The following is a 26,439-nucleotide window of genomic DNA, read 5'->3' on the forward strand; positions in this document are numbered from 1 at the left end:
TGTTCCTCAGATCTTTCTTCAGACAAACTGCTATCTAACTATGCCACCTCCATCTTGTACTTGTGACATCATATTCTATGAAATTTGGTTCATTGTTGCAACCTTTCATTGGGTCTACCAATGAATTTCCTGACTGGCTCTACTGGGTTCTTCTTTGCAAACTAGAGTAGGGGAAGAACAAAAGTGAGTGCAGAATACATTGAGACACCAAGGAAATGTCCCTGTAATTGTTGCAAAGAATTAGGTCAAGAAATTTGACTGCAATAGCCTCGAGGGTACAGGGAAACTGCTTTCTGAGAAAGCATTCTTCCTCTGGGTGGAAGTTTAAAAGAAAATGACTCCCATTGCACTTACCTTCTAGTAATGTTGAATTTCAGTCCAAAATAGTGGATGGTTGATCAAAGATGATGGTAAGAAAATTTAAATGGATTGAAAACCTAGGTCTAAATATGACTGCCATCATCTATGTCATGGAAGGAAGCAACTATTCAGCCTTCTTTTTGCAAAAACTGTAGCCAAAGATGACTTATTTACCGCTGCTTAGAGAAAAGCTTGCAACATTTTGCTACTCAATAGAAGAAGACTTCACTTTATTGAAAAGCAGGAATTTCTCCCTTTCTCCTGATGTGTATACAATGGCTGGAGGCAGGCCACTTGGGAGGTTTTGACTCTTGATTCAGAGACTGAGCTCATAGTAATATGTGGAAACTCCCCAGGTGATTAAGCCAACTGAGTTCTCATGAATATCTTAAAAGGATGCATAAAATAGAAAGGAGAACATGGAGATAATGGCTAGTGACAACTTACCTGAAGGTAAGAATTGAAATAGGCAGTTTGATGTAATGATATGGGTACTTGGTAATATTTTATTATTCATACTAATTAATAATGTTAATTTGATGGATTAAAAAAATTCTGTACCCACTGAATGCAATGGGAGAATAACAAAGACGGATTTGTTTTGCTGAAATATTTTAATGGCAATGCAGATTTAATGTTTATTTGTCATGATTCAAATGTGTTTTAATATGAAGATTTGTTAAAATGGAAAGCTTAATTAACATAGATTAAATCTAATTGAACAGTTGGCCAGAATGTACAACTATCTAGATATAATAGTAAATCCTTTGAGTTTCAATTTTATTCTGGAATTATGGATCAAATTAGATCTAAGTATAACATAAGACAAGAAGTTACTTATGGTTCCAAGAAGAAACTTTCTCCATGAAAGCTACACAAGAAGTAAATACTATATGTTAGGCTAAGTTCTAAGTGCTGTGGATACAGAGAAAGTTAAATATGCCACTTACTCCAAGGCATTCTCCTTCTAATAGGAAAAATTATTTTAGCTCCCTAATCCATCCTTCAGCCAGTTAACAAGTACTCATTATTAAGGCACTGAGGGGGGGGGGGGAAGATATAAAGAAAAAATGAAAACAGTTACTGCCCTCAAAGAGTTTGCATTTTAATGGGCAATACACAAGGAAACATAGGTAAGACACCTATCAAGTAGATTGGAAGGCAGCCTTAGAGAACACTAACTGGTTGGAGAGACTAGGAAAGGCCTCTTATAGAAGGTGGAATTTGAAGGGAGTCTTTGAGGAAGTATGGAGTCTGAAAGAGAGAGCAAGAGTTTTCCCATTAGAGAGATCCCTGGAACATCCTTTTATTCATCCCCAGATCCTTTGGAAGTGGACAGACAAAAGTTTTTGTAACTCATAGGACCTTACCACCATTTGTCTGATAAAATCTCTAGACTGGTAGAAAATACTGGCCTCAAAAATAGAAAACAGTGGCTCAGTCAAACGCTTTCATTTTTTTGGTAGCAAATTTCTTTTCATAATTATATGCACCACTTGGGGTAATTAAATTAGTTTACATTCTCAGCATATAAACTGAAAGAAGAAAGAAGGTGGGAGGTGGCATTCAAAGTAAGGGGAAGCCATCTTGGGATTAAATGCTACCTTGGACAATCTACATGTGGATAATTAAGAGTTGAGTATACTATTGAAACTTGCCTAACTCCTTCCTTAGTGTGAGGGTATATCGGTCAAGAAACTCAGAAGGGAATGACGTCAGTTTGTAGAATATGACAATGGACATTTCTGTAGTATTATGTAAAAAAAATCTCATGGCAATGAAACTGGTAGAGTTTTAAGTAACATGCTAATTAAATAAAATTTTAATCTCTATTAAGAGAACAGACACTGTTCAGATGACTTTTGGCCTTAGTTGAAGACATGAAAGATTGGTGCTATATTTTGGTCAAATTGTTCCTACTCGTATATATGCATATTAGATTTCAGACTGCATAGTATGTGAGAAGTAGAAAAAAAACCCAGCCAGTGTAGCCATTAACCTTTACTTTTTAGGTCAAAAGTCACAACTTCATTAATATTAATGCATCAGATCATTTAAGCTGAATGGAATGTGCCCAGAGAATTTTAAAAGCTGTCTCCTTTGACTTTCCAGTAGATTAGTATCATTGTAACAGATAGAGATGTGGAGGCTATATATTCATACATTGGCTTCTACGTACTAAACCATGGCAAAGAGGTCTCTCTTTCTCTGATGGATGGATAGGTTTTATGTACTTGACTTCTCTGAATTCCAAGAGAAAGCTTTTGATAGACTATCTGAATATTTTAAAAAACTTTTGTTCTTCCTGGGAATCTACTGGAAATGGGGCTCCATAGTCTGTAGCTCTTCAAGAAGAATGATCTGCTTTTCAGTTGTTTATATTTTAGATGAAATGAGTTTTTCTGGAATATTCATGGCCTGGGAGCAATCAACAGATAGAGCACACTGACTGATCTTTGCCTTGCCTTCCTTATTCAGGGACTACGAAGTCTGAATCTTTAATGTCCGCATGGTATGACATTAAATGGGTGATATTGATTAGGAGCAGAAGTCTTATTTAATAATATGATCATACTTCACCCCACTGTATCTTTTCCTTTCCTTCCCCCTCCCACCCCCACCAGTATGGTACTGTGGAAATAGCTTTGCCTGGAGTCAGGGGATCCAGATTCAAGCCTTGCCTTTGATGATTAGTACTTCTATGAACTTGGGTCTTTCTGGGTCTAAGTTTCCTCATCTGTAAAATGAAGGTGTTACGTTTAGTCAGGGTGAATTGACTTGCCTAAAGTTACCCACCCTGAGCTAAGATCAGAACCTAGATCCTTTGACTGCAAACCATTGGCCTTTCCACTGTGCCACACTTGCTTCTTGAGCCCTCCAGTCAAGGAAAAAGAAGGCTTAGGGAATTGAATTATAGGATTTATGTTTCCTTTAAGGAGAGATGGGGGCAGCTAGGTGGTGCAGTAGGTACAGCACCCACCCTGGAGTCAAGAGCACCTGAGTTCAAATCTTGGCCTCAGACACTTACTAGCTACATGACCCTGGTCGAGTCACTTAACTCTGATTGCCTCGAAAAAAAAAGAGATGGTACCTGCTTACTGGGTGAATTGACCTATTTAAAAATTTTCTTTTTTAGCATCCTAAACTTGATAAACACCGAGAAGCATTAACATTTCCTTATACAAAGAACAGAAAGATGGTCATGTATGATGCAAAATCTCTATTAAGTACAACTTAGTATATATGTATGTATATATGTATGTATGTGTATATATGTATATATAAATATATAATATGTATATTTAATAGTAGTTTCAACATCCCCCTGTTTGTTTCCCATTGTGAATTTTTTCTACTCTCTTCTATGTATTTAAAATTTTCAAATACATTCTTTTACATTTTTGTTGTCAATATCACTAGCTCCACTATCACTCTCACCCCAAAATTCTTTCCCCTTTATAAAAACTAAGTATAATAAAGAAAATATAAATCCACACACTGACTTTGCCCCCAAATGTATGTCTCATTCTCCACCTTTAGTCTATCACCTCTCTGCTGAGAGGTGGGGAGCATGCTTCACTTTCATTCCTCTGAAATTATGATTGGTTGTTGTTTTGATCAGGGTTCTTCTATCTTTTAAAGCTGTTTGTTTTGATGGGTTTTTTTAATTGTATAAATTTTTCTTTTCATTCTCCTCAGCTCAGTATGCATCAGTTCATACAAACCATCCCTTTTGTCATTCCTAATGGCATAATAATAATAATAATATTCCTAATGTCATAATAAATCTCATATTTATATGACATAATTTGCTAATTCATTCCCCAAGTGGTGGACACATTCTTAGTTTCTAGTTCTTCGCTACAATAAAAATTGTGCATATGGGTCCTTTACCTTTTTTATTTCTTTGGATCATATGGATTAGTCTGATTTTTTTTATATCTTTGGGTTTGGGTTAAAAAGAAGAGTTTTAAGACAGATGAAATTGGAGAAGTTACACAGATTTCCTTCATTCCTCTTTTTTTGTCTTCCCAGGAAAATAATTCCAATTTGGTAAATAAAACAACTGAAGAGGGTTACGCAACAGTGTTATTTTTGATATATACTTACTATGTATCTGGGTTCTGAGAGGAAGCTCCATGTAGTGGATAGAGGGCTAGCCTTGGAGCCAGGAAAGCCTGGGCTCATGTTAGGCCTATGATGATGCACCCTGGCTCTGTGAGTCTGTTGGGTAAATCACTTAGCTCAGTCCTCCAGGCAAGTTAGGGAATAGAATTATAGGATTTATGTTTCCTTTAAGGAGAGATGGGAGGCAGCTATTAAGACTACATACTGTAAAGAAGGGGTCTACCTGTAGTTTTTGAAGAAGTTTTCACTAGGAACTCCTTACATTGATGAAATAACATATCTTGCAAGAAATCTCCAAAAAATAACCCATATACCTGCATAGTTATATATTTACATAGTACACATATACATGTCTACAAACATGTGTATGTATATACATGTATCTGTATACATACATACACTTATAGATAAACATACACACACATACGTATGTATGTGTGTGTATAAAATATCTAAAGGCTTAAGACCTATATAAAATACTCCCAGCCCTTGAGCACTTGTCAAGGGCACTTTTAAAGAATATTTCTAATGGAAATCATTGACAGACTAGATTAGATCCTTACTCTGCAAAGGAGGCCAGATAACCTGTTGCAAGATATATATACATACACACATACACACACACATGCACATACATACATATATACATACACACACACACATATATATATATATATATCAATTACATATTTTTCTACTTATTGTCTGTAAGAAGCCATTTCTCTATCTTCTTCCTTTCCCCTTCCTTTCTTCTTTTTTCTTCCTCCCTCCCTCTCCCTCTCCTCCCCTCCTCCTCCCTCTTTCCTCTGTCCCTCTCTTTGTATTATTTTTGCTCTGTTTGTTCCCTCCTCTTTCTTCCTCATTCTTCTTTTACTTCCTTTCCTTTTCTATCTTTTTCTTTTTCCCCCTCTTCTTCTTTCCTCTACTCCTCCTCTCCCTTTTATTTTTCTCTTCCCCTTTTTTCTTCCTTATACTCCCCCTTTTTTCTTTCCCTCTTCTTCTCTTCTCTATCTTTTCCCCTTCCTTTTTTTCTCCTTTCCTTTTCTTTCTCTTCTTCCCATTCTTTTTTTCTTTCCCTCCTCTCTTCACCTGTGGGAAAACAAGACTTATTTTTGGGGTAGAGTTTTCTATTAAGCATTTCGTCCTTCCTCCTCTTTCTAATTTCAGACTAAAGTGAAATATGTCAAGTGGCTGATTGAACTGAAGTATAATTCTGATGAGTTGGGGGTGAGGGACAGGAAGATAATGATCAAGCAATACATTTCACAGAGATGAGTATTATCTGTTCATAACTAGACTCTTATGTGCGGTACACCAGGGTTTCATATGATGACAGAGGGATTGTAAAACATCTCGAATTGATTGTAGGGTAATAACGTCCATCTCCAAAAGGACTTATTATGATTATAAAATGTCCAACTGTTTTCATGTGTGTAAAACCCAGTATGATGTTGGCTGTGGACTTGGGCCTTTTCTCACTTGGATGCTTTGGAATTTTAATTGGGCCTATGCTGCCAGATCTTTAAAATGAGATAGTGTTCAAATATTGTAATTAAATTTTTAAAAAGGGCAGCAATAATTTACACACCAACAGGCTGATCTTGTCTTTTGTGGTGAGTCATAGATTGCTTAATCTGCATGTTAGGGGAGCTTCCTCATTCATTTACATACTCCATTGGAGCTTGCCCTAGAAATGAATACCAACCCAGGACATCAGAGAGCTCTTAAGTACCTTAGATGAAATGATCAGTGCTTCTCTGTCTGGTTCCTGGCACGTTGTGAGCAATAATAAGTCCAGTCTTCCTTTATCTCTTTTCTTTCTTCCAGAGAGTTTAAAGCAGAGGGCTAGAAGTGATTGTTTAATCAGGCCCCCAAGTTGGTCATTGCCGTGTAGAGGCAGCTGATAGTAGCAGCTCCTAGAGTTTGCAAGCAAGGGAAGCCTGGGCTGTCAGAGCCAGGACAAGGCTAGGAGTGGATACTAGAAGCAACACATAAGACGGCAATAGCTATATTAACCAAAGGTCAAGAGAGGTGTGAGAGTTAGAAGCCAGATGAGTAGTCGGGATCCCGAGGTCAGGTAAAAGATAGAAGTTAAGGCAAGGCGGAATATTGGAAACCAGGTAGGCAAGAAAGCATGCATGGGACACAAGGAGATCTTGAAACTGAGGTGCTTCAATTCAGATGGCATATAGTAAGTGCCTACTATGTGCTAAGCTGGGCACTGTGTGGGGAACTGAGGTTATAACTAGAGTTCCCTTCTTTTTTCCCTCCCTCCCTTCCTCCCTTTTTCTCTTCCTCCCTTCCTTCCTATATAGAAATAAATTACTTTGAACAGAGGGTTCTCTTATATACTTACTGCTAAGACATGAATCAATGCCAATATATGGCTAGCCTAGCCTCTTATCTCTTTACTTAAACAGTTTACATTTTAAACAAATTTCACTGATATTTTTTATTTTCTTACAGTTATTCAATCGACTAGAATTTCTTAAAAACCTACTATATGCTGGGTACTGGGCTAAGCTATGGGGACCAAAGAACAAAAGCCAGTCCCTTCTCTCAAGGAGCTCAGTCTAAAAAGAGATATAACATGCAAACAACTTTGTACAAACAAGCTATATACAGGATAAGTTGGAGGAAATCGACAGAGGAAATGCACTAATATTAAGGGGAATTAAGAATGTTTCATGCAGAATGTGATATTTTAGCTGGCCCTGGAAGCCAGGGAAACCAGAAGGAAGAGATGGGGAGGGAGAGAATGCTCTAGGCATGGGGGGCAGTCAGTGAAAATGCCCAGAATCTGGAGATGGAGCGTCTTGTTTGAGGCCAATGTCAGTGGATGTAAGGTGTAAAGAGACTGGAAAGGTGTGGGAGCCACATTAGGAAGGGCTTTGAACACAAAAAAGAGGATTTTCTATTTGATCCAGAAGGTTATAAGGAACCACTGAAGTTAACTGCTTGCAAGGGAGACCTGGTCAGACCTGTGCTTTAGGAAGATCACTTTGTCAGCTGAATGTAGAATGGACAGGAGTGTGGAGAGGGTTGTGGCATGGAGGCTAATGAGAATCCCATCATTAGAGCTTGGTGTGACATGGTGAAGACCTGCACCAGTGTGACGGCAGTGTCCAAGCAGAGATGTTATGAAAGTAAAATAGACAAGCTTTAGCAACAGATTGCATCTGGGAGATGAGAGGAAGTGAGGAGTCAAAGATACTACCTAGGTTGTGAGCCTGGGTGCCTGGGAGGATAGTGGTATCCTCAACTATAATAAGGAAGTTAGGAAGAAGGGAGGGTATGGGGAAAAAGAAAATGAGTTTAGTTCCAGACATGTGGAATTCAAGATATCTATAGGATAGCTAGTTTAAAATATTCAATAGGTAGTTGGAGATATGAGACTAGAAGTTAGGGCTGATGAGTCATTCTGAGAATCTTTAGCCTAGAGATGATAATTAAATTCATGAGAGTTGTTGAAATCAGCAAGTGAAATACCATTAAAGGAGAAAAGAAGAGGGCCTAGGAGAGAGCCTGGTTGGACCACTATATTTAATGGATGTTAACTCGATCTTTATCCAGCAAAGAAGACTGAGAGGAAGCAGTCTGATAGTTTATGGGAAGAAGCAGAGAGATGTGTTATAAAACATAGAGAGGTTATCAAGGAAAAGAGGGCGATGCACAGTGTCGAAGGCTGTAGAAGGGTCCAGAGGGTTGAGAAGAGCCCATTCAATTTGACAGTGAAGAAATCCAAGAAGTCACCTTAACTCCTGCTTGGCAAAATGAGGGACCATGGGTGTGAAACATTGAATCTAATAACTGACTTTTTTAATATGTCAATTTTGCTGAATGTTGTCCCTCTTTTATACCTTCATTATAAGGTTTTGCTTTTTAGAACAAGGAAGAGGGGATATGGTATAACATGTCGGTAGTATAAAAATGAAAGATATAAAAAAATTACCTTAAAAATTAAAAATATTTGTTATCTATTTTCTACAATTCCTATTGTTACTACATCATCACCCTCACAACCAAGTTACTATAATAATCTCCTACTTTATTCCTCTGCCTCTATGTTGTGCCCTCTCAAATCTCTCTGGCACATACCATTATTTCTGAAATAACATTTTTGTCTTGTCACCACCATGCTCAACAACTTATAATGTTTCCAAATTCCTAGTTCAGTGTAATTGGTGTCCTTGATACCCTCAATCCACATTATATTATTTCTTGTATGTTAAGTCCTGTCTCCCCAGTTGGAGGGGAAGTTTCTCATGTTTTTTTTTTTTTCCTTTACAATTCTTAATACTGAGCTGGGCACATATCAGTGGCTAAGTAAATACTTGTTTAATTGTTAGGATAGATTAAGGCTAACAGCTTTTTCGTAGCACATAAGCAATGCTTGGACACTAAGGGACTCAGGAGATCACATCAGATCCTTGAAGGGAGGAGTTTCAGTTGAATAATGAGGTCAGAAGCCAGATTGTAGAGTTAAGAGGAGACTGAGAAGAAAGAAAGTGGAGGAACTCGTTACAAAGAGCATTCTCATGGAATTTAACCACAAAAGGGAGGAGAGATATGGCATGATAGCTAGTGGGGATGGATGAGTAAAGTAAAGGTTTTTTGAGTATGTTTGTAGGCAATAGAGATTGAAGGTAAATGAGAGAATAAGTATTCTAGAGGGAGGCAATCTACTAGAGAAGGTGAGATGGAATGAGTTCACTTGGACTGGTAGAGTGGTTTGCCTTGGCAAAGAAAAAGACCACCTCATTATATGAAGCAGGAGTGAAGGGGGAGATATTGATAGAAGGCTTCTGGGTAATGTAAAATGAGGAGGAGAAGGGAAGAGGAAGATCTCAGTAAATGATGTCATGTTTTTTTTTGTAAAATATAAAGCAAAGGTCTGAGCTGAGAGGGTTATGAGAAGGGGAATCATGGGAAGTTTGAGGAGAGATGAAAAGGGTTGGAAGAATCATGCTTGTGAGAGGGATAGGGCATTAATTAGGGAGTTGTAAAACCATGATCAAGAAACCCTGTGATATTCTGTTCCTTGATAGTTCCCTTTCACTTTCTCCATCCCTACTGACCTTTTATGCTTAAAAGATAGTTGAGACTTACTATGTTATAAAGGTTGGAATTGTGGGAACTCTAGTTCAGTTGGCCTTTCCATAGACTTATTAGGTTTTAATAGCTAAAAGGATCAGATAATCACTAATCTTGGGCTGGAAGTGACCTCAGAGTCCATTTAGTTCAGCCTGAATTTGTGGTGGACTCAGCATCATTTTGTGATTTTTTTCTTCAGCTTCATTCAGCAGCATATGGTGGGAATGACCTAAGGCTGAGAATTTGTTGAGCAAAGTCAATGATAAATGAGTGAGCAAGGGACTTGAGAGAAGAGGACAGTGTGGATTTGGTGGTTCATCCATTCTTCCAATAACCCTACAAGAACACTGAATTAGATTTATTTAGAAAAAAGACATGACTTCAGGGATTATCTCATCCAACCCCCTCATCTTCCTGTTGAGGATATGGATGCTCAGAAAGTTAATGCAATTTGCCCAAGGTATTCTGCAGGATTTAAATCCAGACCCGATGTCTTTTCACATCCCATGCTTCTACCTCTCTAACAGGCTGCTGTCCCTCATAACAAAGATAAACAGTTAAGCAATTGTTAGGCTGTTAAGCTATTTAAACAGCTGAGCAACACAGGGCACACATCTGACTGCATATGTAGCATTCTACATCCTTCATTCACAGTCCACCCCTCTCACCTCTGTACCAAGAAGAGGGAGGTATCTTTCCCTGTCTGTCCTCCAATCACTGTCCCTTTTTGAAATGGAATAATTTCTTGGTGGGACAATTAGGAGTGGATGAGACCAGTCTCTGTGAACTAAAATTTGTGAATCATTGCTCTAGATCACCAGAATGATAACTGACTTACAGATCTCTCAGAAAGATAGGGCACTAAATGTATCTTTTAGTGGACTGTGGGACTGTATTGTATAACTTATGTTCTTTCCTGATCAACAAACTCCACTGGCTTCTTTTTGCCTCTTGGATAAAACACAAAATACTTGGTTTGGTTTTTAGCATCCTTTATACTGTAGCTCCAGTCTTCCTTTCCTCTTCATGTATCCAGTGTTGAGGTCAAACTAGCCTGCTTACTGGCCATCCCTGATGGCTGTTTAGCTCCCACCAGGATCAGAAAAAGCTGTTCCCTATGCCTGAAGCTGTGTGCCCTATGCCTTACTTCCATTTCTGAGAATTACTAGCTCCTTTCAAAACTCAGCTCATGTGAACTCTTCTAGGAAGCCTACCCTGATTTCTTCAGTTGCCAGTGCCCTCTCTCCGGGAATTGTATTGTATACATCCTGCTACTGTCATTTATTTGCTGTGTGTCATTGGGTAAGACACTGGATCTTTCTGGGCTTCAAGTTCCCACTTCTATGAAAATAAAGGTTTGGATGAAACTCTAAGGTTTTTTCAGCTCTAAATCTTCGATCCTCCTTTATCTTTAGTTTGTGATACATGTGGTGTGGTGTTGCCCTACAATAAAATGCCAGTCATTCAACAAGTATCAAGTGCTTATTATGTTCTAGGCACTCTACTGTGTGCTGGGGATACAAAGAAATGCACCACCTCCCCAGTATTTGCCCTCATGGCACATGAATTCTAAATACCTTGATGACAAGAATAGTTTGGATTTTGGCTTTTTATACCTAGCACCTAAAAGAATACCCGGCACTTAACAAATATCTACAGAATTTGTTCACTACCAAAGGTGATGGATGATTCACAGCCTCCCACATTTCTTAGTAGGTACAAGGAGACCCTAGAGAGTTCCTGAGGAGCATCCTTGCCTTTAGAACAGCCCATGTGCTCAGTAACACTCTTGGCGACTCTTTGATTCAATGAAATGGTTGCACTTTCTGGTGCGCAGATCCCAGGAGACTGAATTGGGGGTGGGCATGGGGATTGGTTCATCTCTAGTGTAGAGGCAAATGCCAGGTTTTCTGCTTTCCACCAGCACTGCAAGCAAGTTTTTTGGCTTAGATACTATCAAGTCATTGAGATTGGGTATTTGTTGTTGGATGGATCTTTCAGTGGAGGAACAGGACTGGTACCTTGTACTCCATTCTGAAACACAGGATCAGAAAGCAAGTGTGTTCGTCCGTGCCTTGGAGGAATTCTGGAAAAAAAAAATCTCAGAGGGTTGGAGTCTCGCTGATCAATTTTACTTCTCTAACCAGTTCTATCTACCACTTAATTAGTAATTATTTATTTTGGGGGTTCATCCTTGTGCTAGATGCCACCAGACTTCTCCTCCTAGACATTGCTTAGTCTAGATATATGTTACCCTTCTTTCACTGATTTTAGAAGCAGAAGATCTGGTTTTGAGTCCTGTCTCTAATACTTACTGGTTTTATGACCGTGAGAAAGTCACATAGCCTCTCTAATATTCAGTTATGCAAATGTAAAATGAGGATTACAAAATCTGAGAGTTAGAAGGGAGTTCTGAGTCATTACCTAGATAGCTAGGTAGCATAGTTTATCAAGTTGAAGGACCGGAAGTAGGAAGATCTGAGTTCAAATCCAGCCTCAAACATTTACTAGCTGTGTGACCCGGAACAAATCACTTAACCTTTGTCTCAGTTTCCTCATCTATAAAATGGGGGTAATAATAGGATCTAATTCTCAGGGCTGTTGTGAGGATCGAATGAGACAAAAAATTATAAATCACTTAGCTTGGTGCCTAGCATGTATTAAGTGCTACATAAATGTTGGTTATTATTATTTTTTCATTTTTATTCAGTCATTTTCAGTTGTATCTGACTCTTTGTGACTCCATAGGGAGTTTTCTTGGCAAAGATACTAGAGACATTTGCCATTTCCTTCTCCAGATAATTTTACAGTTGAGGAAACTGAGGCAAACAGAGTTAAGTGACTTTCCCAGAGTCACACAGCTGGTCAGTGTCTGAGACTGGATCTGAACTCAGGAAAATGAGTCTTCCTGACTCCAAGCCTAGCACTCTGTGCACTGTGCCACCTAGCTGCTGCTGCTGCTGGGACTTCTATGCAAGATATTAGCAATGTGCTTATCCTTCCTTTACTTGAAGATCTCAAGTGACGAGGAACCAACTCTCTGCTAAAGGTAACTCATTTCACTTTTGGATACTCCCTGTCATTAGAAAGCTTTCCTTATTTCAAGATTGCTTTTCTTTTTTTGGCTTCCTTCTATTGCTCTAATAGCAGAGTTAACTTCTGAATAGCCAAGATGGAGAGGGAGTTGGAAAGCAAGAACTTTCTTAAGAGAAAATCCCTACTTATTAATTTGTAAAGATTTTTAAATCCTCCTTAAAAAATCACTTTCACATCTAAATATGTCTTTCCCACTTCACCTACATAGTGAGCTATCCTTTGTAGCAAAGATTAAAAAAGAAAGGGGAAAAAGCAGTTTAGCAAAACTAACCAATGAATATTGTCACGTACATGATCTTGCACATCTATAATTCCTAGTCCCTGTAAAGAAGGGAAGAAGGTGCAATTCCTTAACTCTTCTCAGGGGCTAAACTGGTACTCGTCATCCTCATCATAACCATCAGTAGCACTTATACATCATTTTATGGCTTGAAAGGCACTTTACAGACATCTCATTTAATTCTCATAAAAAGCTTAGAAAGTAGGTGCTATTATCTCTATTTTACTTCTGAGAAAAATGAGACTGGAAAAAAATTAAGTGATTTGCATGAAGTCGCACAGCTTCTAAGTGATTGAGACAGGATTTGATCTAAGGTCTTACTGATGTCAAATCCAGGGCTTATTTTGCAGATGCTTCTGATACACAGCAATCTATTTTGCTTTCGTTTTTCCCCTTTTCATAACGTAATTGTATCTATTGTTTTTATGGTTCTGCTTACTTCAATCTGCATCCATTCATATAAGTCTTCTCATGATTTTATGAATTCTTCATATTTGTGGTTTTTTATATGGTAAAGTAACATTTTTCTTCTATTTAGATTTCATTTTTTCAAATGAAGGTCCACCTTCTCTCACTACTTTCTTCCTCTCTCCTCCTTTGAGAAAGCAAGAAAAACAAAATTTCCTGTCCAAACATGCATGGTTAAGCAAAATAAATGCCCACATTGAAAATGTGAAAATAAGTCTCAGTCTGCACTTTGAGTACATAACTTTTCTATCAGGAGGTGGATAGACTATTTCATCATCTATGGAATTGTGGTTGATCTTTATTTTGATCAGCATTTCTAAGACTTTTAAAGTCAATAGTCTTTGCAATATTGTCATTATTGTATAAATTGGTCTCCTGGTTCTGCTCACCTTACTCTGCATCAGTTCATAAAAGTCTTCTCAGGTTTCTCTGAAGCTATCCTCTTCATTTTTCAGCATAATAGTATACCATCACATTCAAATGTTATTTTTCCAACACTGAGCATCCCCTCAGTTTCCATTCTTTGCCACCACAAATAGAGCTACTCTCAGTATTTTTTTACACATGGGTCCTTTTTATTTTATCTTTTTGAGTTCTAGTAGCAATATGAAGTGTGGGTTAAAGAGTATGTATAGTGTACTAGCTTTTGGGGTATAGTTTCAAATTGTTTTCTAGAATGGCTGGACCAGTTCACAGCTCCATTGAGAGTCTGTTAATGTACTCATTTTCCCATAACCCTCTAGCATTTTCCTTTTCCTTTTTTGGTCGATATAGCAAAATAATGTTGAGTTATGTTCATGTGTCACATTAGTTTAGCCATTACCTAGTACAAAATACTTGATTGCCAATAACTTCCTAAGAAGGAATCATGCTCCAGATACACAAAACCTTTTTTAATTTTCAGGCAAAATCCAGTATGAGGGGTCTTTTGTGTGGTATAAAGGAAAATTCTAGTGGAATTGGCTTTATCAATTTGGGATGCAAGAATATCAGTGCTGAGAGACGAAGAGAAGACTAGTGAGCCATATTCTAGTTGAATAAAAACTGCTCTTTTTTTGTTGAAGCCTCTTTTCAAGAGAAAATATTTTGAGGATCTTTTCTATCTTGCCTTGCTTAGGACGCATCATGAAGAGGAAAGGTAATAGCCCTTTCCATTGGGATCTGAGCTATACCTGGTGTTTCCTCCTTAGCTCTGCCCACTGAGTGATCAGACTGATGTTTTTAAAGGTCTTGAAAAGGAAGTGCGGAGTTATGTGGGTGAGAAGATATGCTTCAAAGGGATTATTCATTGGAAATAGGAGCTAGGATGGGGAACATTGCCCTAGGTTTTATTCTTAACTCAACCCTTGATGCTTTCATTCTTTTTTCCCCATTTTCTTCATGCAGCTCACTTACCCTCTCGGGGGTGTAAGTAGGGCAAATAGATTTTTAAAATAGCAATATAAGGCTCCTAGTTTAAGTAATTTTAAAAGATTAATATAGCTTCTCCAGGCTTTCTGGTCAGAAGGGCAGGAGGAAAGCCTCTCTTCAGAAAATTTTTATAGGCAGCTTGGGGCCACTTATTAGGTCATCTTGAAAATGCCAGAATGCACCCTACCATAATGTCTCCTTATCATCTTTATAGGAATTGGGTAGGATTTTGAGGTTCTCTTAGTGACTGAAAGACAAAAGGAAAAATAATAATAGAATTAGGGTTTGAAGGGTATTTGGGTGTCATCTAGTTCAACACCTTAATTTTATAGATGAAGAAACTGAGTCCCCAAATGGTTCTGTGGCCAAAGTCACACCAGTAGTGAGTGGGAGAACTGGTATTTAAACACAGATCCTTTAATTGCAAATTCAGCATCCTCTCCACTATACCACACAGTGGCAAAGGCCTACTTTGTAACTTACTTTGCAAAAGAACAAGTTTTAATCATGATTTCAGATTTACTCTTTGTCTCTGAATTACTGTGCATTCATCACTTGGTTCTAATATTTCTTGTTATTGTTCAGTCAAAGATTCGTTCCCTAGCCCTAACCCTCTGACTCCATTTAGTTTTTAGCTTCTGTCCCCTGCAGCGCATCCTGCCTATGACAACTAAGCTAATTTTCCTAAACTTCTGTTTTCATAACATCAGTCTCATGCTCATAAATCTTAATGGCTCTCTATTGCATATAGAACAAAACCAACCTTGATGGTATGCTGGTATAGAGAATCTTCTGACATCTTAGGTTAACTAATGTTTTCATATTTATCTCAATTAGTCCCCAACATGAGTCTTCCATTCATTCAGTCAATAAGCATAATTAAAGAATCTACTATGAGCTTAGCATAGTGCTATGCACTGGGAATGCAAAGAAAGACAAAAGACAGTCTCTGTCCTTGAGAAGCTCACAGTGTAGTGGGAGCAACATGCAAACAACTGTTTACAAATAAGCTACATACAGGATAAATGGGAAAGCAAAGGCACTAGAATTAAGAGGAAATGGAAAAGGCTTTCTGTAGAAGTTGGGGATTAGCTGGGATATGAAAGAAACCATTGAAGCAAGGAAGCAGAGATAAAGAGGGAAACCACTCCAAATAGGGGGAACTCCCAGAGCCAAAAGATGGAGTGTCTTGTTGGAGGACTAGCCAAGGATGCCAACACCACTGGATCAAAGAACATGTTGGGACAATGTATAAAGTGTTAGAAGGCTGGAAAGGTTGAGGAGGCTAGAATTCGAAGGTCTTTGAACACTAAACAGGATTCTACATTTATCCTTGGAGGGAGGTAATAGGACCTGCTGGTATTTATTGAGTAGAGGGGTGACTGAATGGAGGATGGACTTGAGTGGTGAGAAACTTGTGTTAGGCAGACCAACCAATAGGCGTTTGCAGTAATCCAAGTATGAGGAAATGAAGGCTTGTACCAGGCTGCTGAGAAAGGACATATTCAAGAGGTGTTGCAAAGGTGAAGTTGGCAGGCCTTGGCAGCAAATTGGATATGAGGAATGAGACATAGTGAAGAGTTGAGGATGATGCCTAAGTTGTGCGTATCAGGGACTACAAGGATAGTGGTGCCCTCAACAAGGGTACAGAAGTTTGTGGGAAGGAAAATTGAGTTCATTTTTTTAACATGTTGAGTTTATCTAGACTCATCCATTTGCTAATCTCAGAATATACCAGTCACTAAGCTTTGTGTAGTGGAGAGAAGTCATGAGGGACCTACTTGTGACCCTGGGTAAATCATTTAATTTCTCTGAATGAACCTGTTTTTCCATCTGTAAAATAGGAGTATTGATATGAATAGCATTATTTTCATAGGGTATTTGTTAGTTCCAAATGAAATAACATAATTAGAAGCTTCCCTTTTTTGTCTTCCCCTCTCCATAGGGGCACTGTTTGAATCCCACTTGCTTGATGTACCTCAGAGTCTAGCTATTATAGATGTGACTTTAGTAGCAATTACTGTTATTTATGTTAGAATCTAATAATATTGTACCACCTCACACCTATCCAATTGGCTAATATGACAAAAAGGGAAAATGATAAAAATATTGGAGAATATGTGGGAAAATTGGAACACTAATGCATTATTGGTGGAGTTGTGAACCGATCCAACTATTCTAGAGAACAGTTTGGAATTATGCCAAAAGGGCTATAAAACTGTGCATACCCTTTGATCCAGCAATACCACTATTTAGTCTGTATCCCAAAGAGATCATAAAACGGGAAAGGGGCTCATGTGTGCAAAAATATTTATAGCAGCTCTTTTTGTGATGGTGAAGAATTGGAAATTAAGGGGATGCCAGTTGAGGAAAAGGTGAACAAGTTGTGGTATATAAATGTAATGGAATACTATTGTGTTATAAGAAATGATGAGCTGATAGATTTCAGAAAAAACCCTGAAAATACATAAATGGATGCTGAGTGAAATGAGTAGAACCAAGAGAAGATTCTACATAGTAAGAGAAACATTGTGTGATGATCGACTTTGATAGACTTGGTTCTTCTTGGCAATACAATGATATTAGACAATTCCAAAAGACCCATGATGGGAAATACTATCCACATCTAGAGAAGGAACTATTGAGTCTGAATGCAGATCAAAGCATACCATTTTCTTTTTTCTTGTTTTTTTTTGTTTCTTGTGGTTTTCCCCTTTTGTTCTGATTCTTCCTTCACAACATGACTAATGTGGAAATATGTTTAATATGATTGTACATGTATAGCTTATATCAGATTGCTTGCCATCTTGGGAAAGGTGGAGGAGACAGAGGGAGGGAGGAAGAAAAAATTAGAGATCAACAATCTTATAAAAGTGAATGTTGAAAACTATCTTTACAGGTAATTGGAAAAATATTTTTAAGTGGAAAAAATAAAAAAAAAGAAAAGGCAAAAAAGAAAGTAAAAGTGTTAGAATCTGAGCTTTTGGAGGGCCAGGAATATTTCTTCTTTGTCTTTGTGTCCCTAGTGCCTAATACTTGGCAAATAATGCTAAGTAATTTATTATTTATTATTAACGCTTGCCTAATTAATTTGAATAATGTGCAAAGTGCTTTGAAATCTTAAAATACTATATAAATATCAGCTTAGATCAAGATTCTTGCCTTGATGCCTTTGCTCAAGGTATTTTCCTCACCTAAACTCTCCTATCAGTGTTCTCCGTCTGTCCAGATCCCATTTGTCACAAGGAGCCTCTGAAAAATTTCATTGTAGATACCAAGTTAAAAAGCAGAGTTGGTGACTATATTTAAGGCTCTTGAAAAGGACTGACTGTAATGCTCTCTTTGAGGAAAAGAATGAAACCACAGACTGTTAGCTCTAGATGGAAGCGTATGGACAATCGAATAAAATCCTCTTATTTTACCAAGGACCAGTTCTAAAATGACTGTCCCAAATAATGAAGCTAATTGGTAATACAATTTGAGCCTCTATCTCCTGACTCAAGGTCTGATGTTCCTTCAACTCCACTATATTACAGGATCATAATTAGAAGCCTCCTTTTTTTTCTCTTCCGCTCTCCATAGTGGCACTGTTTGTGTCCCACATGCCTGATATTGTGCCCCAGAGTCTAACTAGTACAGATGTGGCTTCTGCAGTCTCCTGGAAATTGCTATAGATCAAGAGGCAAGGCCTTTGAGTAGGTAAAATCACCCCATTATCCTAGAATATCATTAGTTGGGCACATAATATCCAACCTGCGGCGATAACATCACCAAATTTCAGAATGGAAGGGACCTCACTGGTTATCTGGTAAAATCTATTCCTTAATAAGAATCACCGCTACAACACACCCTCCAAATCTTCATTTAACCTTTGCTTGAGGATCTCCAATGAGGGAGAACTCAGTCTCTCCTGATGCAATCTATTCAACTTTTGGGTAGTTTTATAGTTGTTTGGGAGTTTCCCCTTACATTGAGTCTATAATTTGCTTCTCTTTGTTGCTCCTAGACCTTACTTCAAGGTCTAAGCAAGACAAATTCAATCCCTCTTCTTCATATTTTACTTTTAACTACTTTTAGAGAATTGACATGTCCACCTCCCCACCCCCCAAGAATTTTCTTTTCCAGAGTACACACCATCCCAATTTCTTCAGCCCATCCATCTATGGCACAAACTTGAGGTCTTTCACCATTATGTTTGGCCTATTGACATCCCCAGTTAATCAGGGTCTTCCCTAAGATGAAGCACCTAAAATTGATCTCAGCACTCCAGATGTGGTGTGACTAGGCAGAGTACCCAGAGACTATCACTGCCTTGTTTCTGGAAGCTACATCTCTCTTAATGTATCCTAACATCTCATTAGATTTTTTATGTTTGAGAGTATTATAAATTTTTTTAAACTTTTATTTTTAATTTATGAAATAAAACAAGCATCTCCATAATATAGTACAATAAAAAAGACAATTGTACATGGAACTGCAAATCTACTATGCACAACTTGCTATTCCTTTCAAATATACAATAAAACCATCATGTAATTTTTTCTTTTTTTCTTCCCTCCCACTTCCTTGCCCTAGAAATGGATACCATTAGATGCAAATAGGTGTGTGTGTATGTGTGTGTATATATATGTATGTATGTGTGTGTATATATATAATTATTCTGTACAGACTTTTATTTATTAGTTCTTCCTTTGGATATAGATAAAGTTTTTTGAATTGTAAAATGATCCAGCCCTTTTGGAGAGCAATCTGGAATTATGCCCCAAGAGTTATTATACTACCCAGCAATATCACTATTGGGTCTACTTCCAAAGATGATTAGGGAAAAAGGAAAAGAATTGATATGTTCTAAAATGTTTATAGCAGCTCTCTTTGTGGTAGCAATGCTCTGGAAATTGCCAGTATGCCCATCAATTGGGGGATGGCTGAAGAAGCTGTGATATATGATTGTGATGGAATATTACTGTGTTATAAGAAATGATGAGTTCAATGATCTTAGAAAAAATGGAAAGACTTGCATGAACTAATGAAGAGAGAAATGAGCAGAACCAAGAGAACATTGCATATAGTAATAGCAGTATTGTTTTAAGAATGACTTTTAGCAAATAAGTTATTTTGTCTATTATAAATACCCAACTGAACTATAAAGGACAGATGTTTGAGAGTATTAAAATGTGCTTTACTGAGTTCCAGACCAGAAAATATTCAGTGATACCTGAGAGCCAGTTCACTCCCATGCATTTTTATTTCCAGTATTTTGTTCTTTTACATATAGACACATCTTAGACTATATAGGTTTTAGTGCCAAAAGAACCCTGAAGCTGGCCAGTCTTCCCCTTTGTCCCTGGAAACGTGCAAGTGACAGTGATATGTATTAATGCAAGAACATGGTCTTGTTGACCAAATCAGTCTTTTTGTGACCTTACTACTTGCTTGCACATGTTTGCAATTGTTGTCCAGGGTGATATTGTTCTGAGAGACTGTCATCTGATTGTAAATAGGTACTGTATATGCAGGGGTTTGGGGGCAAAGGCTTTTTATCTGGAAACATGTATTTGCATTCATATAGAATAGACGGTGAAAAGAATTTTATTAAGGAATTGTTTTCCTCACAAATGACTCAGCAATGAATATGATTTTGGGGTAAATGGTAATCATTTCTATGAAAGTATTTTAGTTGATCATTCTCAGAGTAGGAAATGGGACTTTTGTGTTTTAATTTCTAATAGTCTGCTAAATTAGAATTCTCTTTGCCCTTCAAATTCTTTGACCTTCTTTTCATGATAAGAGGGATGATATCTAGTCTCTATTTGACAGTATTCAGAGAGTTTATCAACTTAGTTCTCTGGGGTAATGGAAGAGGAACTTGTTCATGGCTTTGTACCCTTTACTTAGGCTGCAGTTATTATCCCCTATAGAGAAGACTAGATACACTATGTGGCATCATGTATTTGACTATTGCTCATGGATGAAGAGAAGAGGAGGTGGTGCATGCATTTTCTTTGGACCTTTGTCATCGGAACATTTATACTGGGTATCTCTCCCCTTCTTAAAGAAGTCAGGACCACATCACATATATATGATAGTAATAGGTAGGCCTACTGTACTCTACCCTTTTCAGACCATATTTAGAACACTGATTTTTTTGTTCTGGGCACTACATTTTAGGAAGCACAATGATGAGCTTGGACAAGGTCCAGAGGAGAGGAACCAGGATGGCAAATTGCCTTTAGATCATGCTATTTGAAGACTGTGGAAAGGACACTTGGCTATTGAGGCTAAAGAAGAGAGGACACAAGAACTCTAAAAGTATTTGCAAGAGGTATTAACCTTGTAGTTTTGACACAAGGATCAATGGGTGAAAGTTGCAAAAGGACAAATTTAGGCTTGATGGAAGGAAAACCTTCCTACCAATTCCAAAGAGGAATGGGTCTCCTAAGGAGGTGATGTTTCCCTTCATTGGAATTTTGTACTTAAGAGCTAAGATGACCCAACAGAGCGTTTTGTAAAAGGAATTCTCTTTCAGGTACGGGTTAGACTGGATGGTTGCTGAGGTCTCTTCTGGCTTTGACATGATTCTATGATATTCCTATATTCCTCAAAACACCCAGCACAAGTACTCAATAATTACTAAATGATTGCTCATTTCTTCCAAAGTTCCACGGGTAGAGGAGACAGAAATCATTGTAGAAAATCTTTTTCCTTTTCTATACTCAGAATTTACACAGTGTCCTATTTAACTTAAAGGGAGAATTACATTTGCAAGTTAGTATTTTTTTCATTAAAGAATATGTGACTACCTTGGCTTCAAGAAGCCAGGAAAATCTAGAAATAAAAGCTGTGCACATTAAGGGATTTATTTTCCCATGGCCTTTTAATGTTCATGTTAACATAGGTGTGCCTGCATCTAAAAGCCAGTTGCTAAATCATATTTACTTCTTCATCCTGTGTTTCCCCGTCTGTTTCTTAGTATTGGCATCATTGAAGTGGGTCAGGAGCTATTCTTTATTCTCATTCTTAAGCATTCCTCCTTGGAATTATCATCTGGGACAGAAGAGTGAAATACGCATTTGTTCTTTGACATGAGATTGGGAAGTCATGCATAATAGAGGCTTAGCTTCATGATATATTCATCTCAGTCCTTGTATCTGATGCACTTTGCTATTAAATTAAATACATGTTGGTTAGTAGGGTCAGGCTGGCTAAGTGGATTAGAGAAAAGAACCATTTCCTCAGAGTCTAGGGTTTAATGTTAGCATCCCTAGCTAGGTGATGTACCTCTGTAGTCCATGTTTTTAGGAGCTAGTCTCATTTCTAGGACTTTAATTTGCCACAGTGGCTCTTTCTGGACACCTTTAATTCAATCCAACAAATCTTTATTGTGCTTATCATAAGTACGAAACTGCTAGATTCTGTAAATACAAAGACCAAAACCGAAGTTTGTAACCTAGGGGTCATCCTTCAGCTTATATTTTCTCACACGCCATATCCAAACAGTTTTCAGGTCTTGTCAATTCTGCATCCTGCACACTCCTAGTATCCATCCCCTCCTCTACTTTCAATGGCTTCTTATTATTCAGGCTACAGCCATCTTAGTTCAGATCTTCATCATTTGCTTGAGCCATTTCTATATCCTCCTAATTAGTCTCTCTGAATGCAGCCTTTCCTTTCTCTGGTCCATTGTCCACATAGCTTCCCAACTGACATTCTTAAAGGATGGATCTGATTATGCCAATCCCTTGATCAAGAAACTCCCATGTCTCCCTGTTGCTTTTAGGATAAAACATGAATCATTTGTTTGCCTTCGCCATCATGTTTCCCATCACCTTTCCAATCTGATTAAGTATTCTTCCCCATCATATACTCCAATACTCTGGGCAAACAGGTTTATTTGTGGTTCCCCATGTAAAATCTTCCATTTCCTGTTTCCACAGTTTTGCACAAGCTGTTCTTCATATCTAGAATAATCTGTCTTCATCTTTACCTCTCAGAATCCCAGATTACTTCAAGGTTTAGCTCAAATAAACCTCTTCTCAGAGGTCTTATCTGATTCCCTAGTAACTCCTGCCACTGCCAAATTAATATCCTTTTATTTTGCATGTAGGGATAGGGACAGGGACCTGACCTGTGATTTTATTGGTATGGGGAGATGCCTGTGAGGAACTTCCTCTGTCATTGCAGGTTGGCACCTTCTTTGCCACCTATAGTCTTCGAGGCTTGCCTAATGTACTGAGAGGTTAATTAATTTGCCACTGTTACAAAGCTGTATTTACATATCTATGAATATTTTGTAACCTTCTCATCCCAGTGTACTGTACTGTAATCTCCTTGATGGGAGGGACTGTGTTATTGTTGTCTTTGTATTTCCAACGCCTGGCACAGTGTTTGGCACATAATAGGCACATATAAATACTTGTTGATTATTGAAAAAGCAAAGCTATCTGTGCTGTCAAGGAATTCATATTCTACTGCAATATTTACAGAAGTAACTAAATATGAAGTGATAAAGTAATTGAGAACAACAGAGACAGATGGGGAGGGAAATGGGGAGAGGTAGGAGGCGAGGGGGGGGAAGGATGGGGGGATGGGGGTAAGGGAGAGGGAGATGGGGAGAGAGAGATGAAAGGAAGGAAGGAGAGAAATGAACTAACTGGGAAATCAAGAGAGGTCTCATGCAAGAGATGGCATCTAAGCTGTGCTTTGAAGGAAGCTTGGGATTCTTTGAAGTGTAGTTGAAGAGGGAGGGCATTCCATGAATGGAAGAAGCACTTGTACAACAGCACAGGGGTCATGGAATGGAATATCTTGAGTACATAAGCAGCTAGTTGGCCAGTTTGACTGGAGCATAGGTTTGCCCCGTGATAGAAGCTATGCTATCTTTTATGGAAGAGTAGAAGGAAAGAGATGTTACCCCCTGGAATGTGTATGGTGGGGTAAGAGGTAGGAAGAAAATATGGTTATTGACCAAATTTTTGACCATAGCAATTAAGCTGATATTTTCCAAGAATTTGAAAACTTTTCCATAAAAATCTGGGACCAGAGTACAAGAATTTATTTTCCACTATTTTCCAGCTGCTATACAAATGTTATTTCATTTGATCCTTACAATAACCCAGAGAGGTAGGAGCTGTTATTAACCCCATTTAGAGTTAAGGAAACTGAAGCAGTCATAAGTTAAGTGACTTGCCTAGAGTCATATAGTGAGTATATTTGAAATCAGGTTCTCCTCGCTCCATATCCATCACTATATCCTCTGTGTCACCTAGCTGCCTTAAGAGGGCAGAGAATGAAACTCAGACATCGGAGTTTCATGGCCTTGTATACTTAACTAGTGATTTAAGTGTGAACAAACTCTAATTTTCCCTCTTAATTATTGAGGAATTGCTATCCTATTATCATTATGTTCAAGGAAGAAGAAATTTTAAGAATCACCAGACTTCACCCAACCGAATTCTTCCAGGCCTCAATGTCTGAAGCCACTTTTCTTCTCCTGTAATGTTTAAAAATATGACAGGTCTAAAAATAAACATCAGAAAATCTCTTCCACTTGGATGGCTTCCTGTAGACAATGGAAGAAGGGATTTGAACTAAACTTTTAAGTGTTTAAAAGAGAATACACCAAGCTCCACTAATTAGCTTGTGCCAGTTGTCTTACCGTAGTTCAATTGATCTTCATTTCCTCTCTGAAGGTATTCACTATGTGAGCTCTAATATAATAAGTGAGCTGCCTTCCATGCTGCACAATTGATTTCAGGTTGTGGCCCTTAGTGTGATGCTGAGTTAATTGTGAACTCTGAGAAGCTGTTGAAACCAGGTACCACCCAGGGGGAAATGATGGTGATGATGCCCTGTTGCCAATTGAAACTGACACTTTCTGCTTTCAATACAGCTATTTTGAACTGGAGAGCAGTGGCTTGAGAGATGAGATCAGATATCACTATAGATTTAATGGAAAATCAAGGACAGAAGCTTTTCCATACCGGATGGCAGATGGCCAGTGGCACAAGATTGCTCTGTCGGTTAGCGCCTCCCATCTTCTGCTTCATGTGGACTGCAACAGGTAAGGTCTTACATTTGATAGATGGAGCTTTTGCCCTTGAAATTACACAATTATATAAAGGCTAATTGGGAAACAAAAATTGAAGGATCTTGCCTTCCACTTAACTTTTAGGATGGACAGTTATGTATTCTAAAGTGACCAAGTATAATCAGCTGGGAAAAACAGGCTGTTAAAATGAAACCATGTCTTCCGATTATGAATGAATGCACCAGTGGTTGATTGCTGATTGGGGAATATTAAATATACCTTTGTGTACTCTGGGCACTGGCTGATGTTATATTTTGCTGTGATTACATTTCATAGTGACAGATTATTTTGTGGTCTGTTCTGCCCAAGAAGCAGTCTTGATACACCTACCCTGAAACTTGAGGACTATGCCATCATAGAGGCACTAATTTTATTTCACTTAATCAAATGCCATCTCCCTTATATATCTTCCCTAAATGGAAACTTCTAAAAGAGATGACTCTTTGAATTTTTGGAGTTGATGGCATTCATTTTTAATGGGGTATTGGGATTGTTAGTTTTTTCACCAGTTTCCTTTTAAAAGCTGGGACTGCAATTTGCCAAGGGTGGAAAGTTCCAAAAGGAGGGTTTGGTTTGGATTAGGGAAGAAAGATTGTCATGCACAGTGTGTTTCAATGGAGGCAGTTTTTGTATCGTCTAAAGGAATTTGAAATCCATGGTTGCTGGAGTTGGGACTGCTTGGTAATAGTGCCCAGGGGTAGTGTTTTGATCTCTCAGAACCCACTAGAGCATCTTACACATTTTGACCTGAGTTCAATTTCAGAGAATGGACTATATCTTTAGATGGGCCCATGCACTGTTGTTATAATAACAGTACAAACTGACCACACTGTCAGAAGAGCTATTATTCTACCAGATATGCCCTGAATCAGTTGGATGACATAAAGAGTCTTCTTTCCAGAACCTGTCACGCCATGGTGTGATAAGGCTAATTTCAAGGACATTCTGACTTCAAACTGTATTTCAGGTCAGGAAGTTCTATATTTCAAATTCGTATGAATTCAACTGAAATTCAACATTTATTATGTGTATTTGATGTACAGTGTATTCATATTATGTGTTGAGAGGGGAAGACAAGTTTGACTGTCACATTGTCCCTCCCTCAGGGTGGGATAAACTAATAGTGAGATTAAAGGTCTTAACTTTCATGGAGTTTACGATTTTAGGGGCAAATTACAGATAAGCAAATCACTACAATGCAAGTTTCAGTGCATCTGACACTTGAGGTCAGCTGGGTTTTTTGGGGGGTAAACAACAAAAAACAAATCCTATCATCCTGCCTGAAAACTGGTCATCTGGAAGTGCTCACTCACATTTCGGGCAGCTTATGACAGATTGTCCCTTAGGCATATACTGACTCATAGCTCCAGAAGACTGTTCCCATATATTTCAATCTATAGAGTCCCTTTATATTTCCTCCACCAGCCTTCTCCAGGTTCCTGAAATTGAACTCATTAGTCACTCCCTAAAGACATTGAATGTCCTTGTTAAAATGCAAGTTCATGGGAGGGGAAAC

The 26,439-nt window shown here is 38.1% G+C and overlaps 1 protein-coding gene across 1 annotated transcript in view; it reads left to right on the plus strand.

Moving 5' to 3' along the window:
- NELL1 (neural EGFL like 1) overlaps positions 1–26,439 on the plus strand; it is a 252,769-nt gene that overhangs the window by 111,274 nt on the left and 115,056 nt on the right. The window contains exon 6 of the mRNA XM_036765115.1: positions 24,726–24,896. Coding sequence (XP_036621010.1) covers positions 24,726–24,896 — 171 coding nt within the window. The remainder of the gene's footprint in view (positions 1–24,725; positions 24,897–26,439) is intronic.

Source organism: Trichosurus vulpecula, chromosome 6 (genome assembly GCF_011100635.1).
Source record: "Trichosurus vulpecula isolate mTriVul1 chromosome 6, mTriVul1.pri, whole genome shotgun sequence".
Lineage (NCBI taxonomy): Eukaryota > Metazoa > Chordata > Mammalia > Diprotodontia > Phalangeridae > Trichosurus > Trichosurus vulpecula.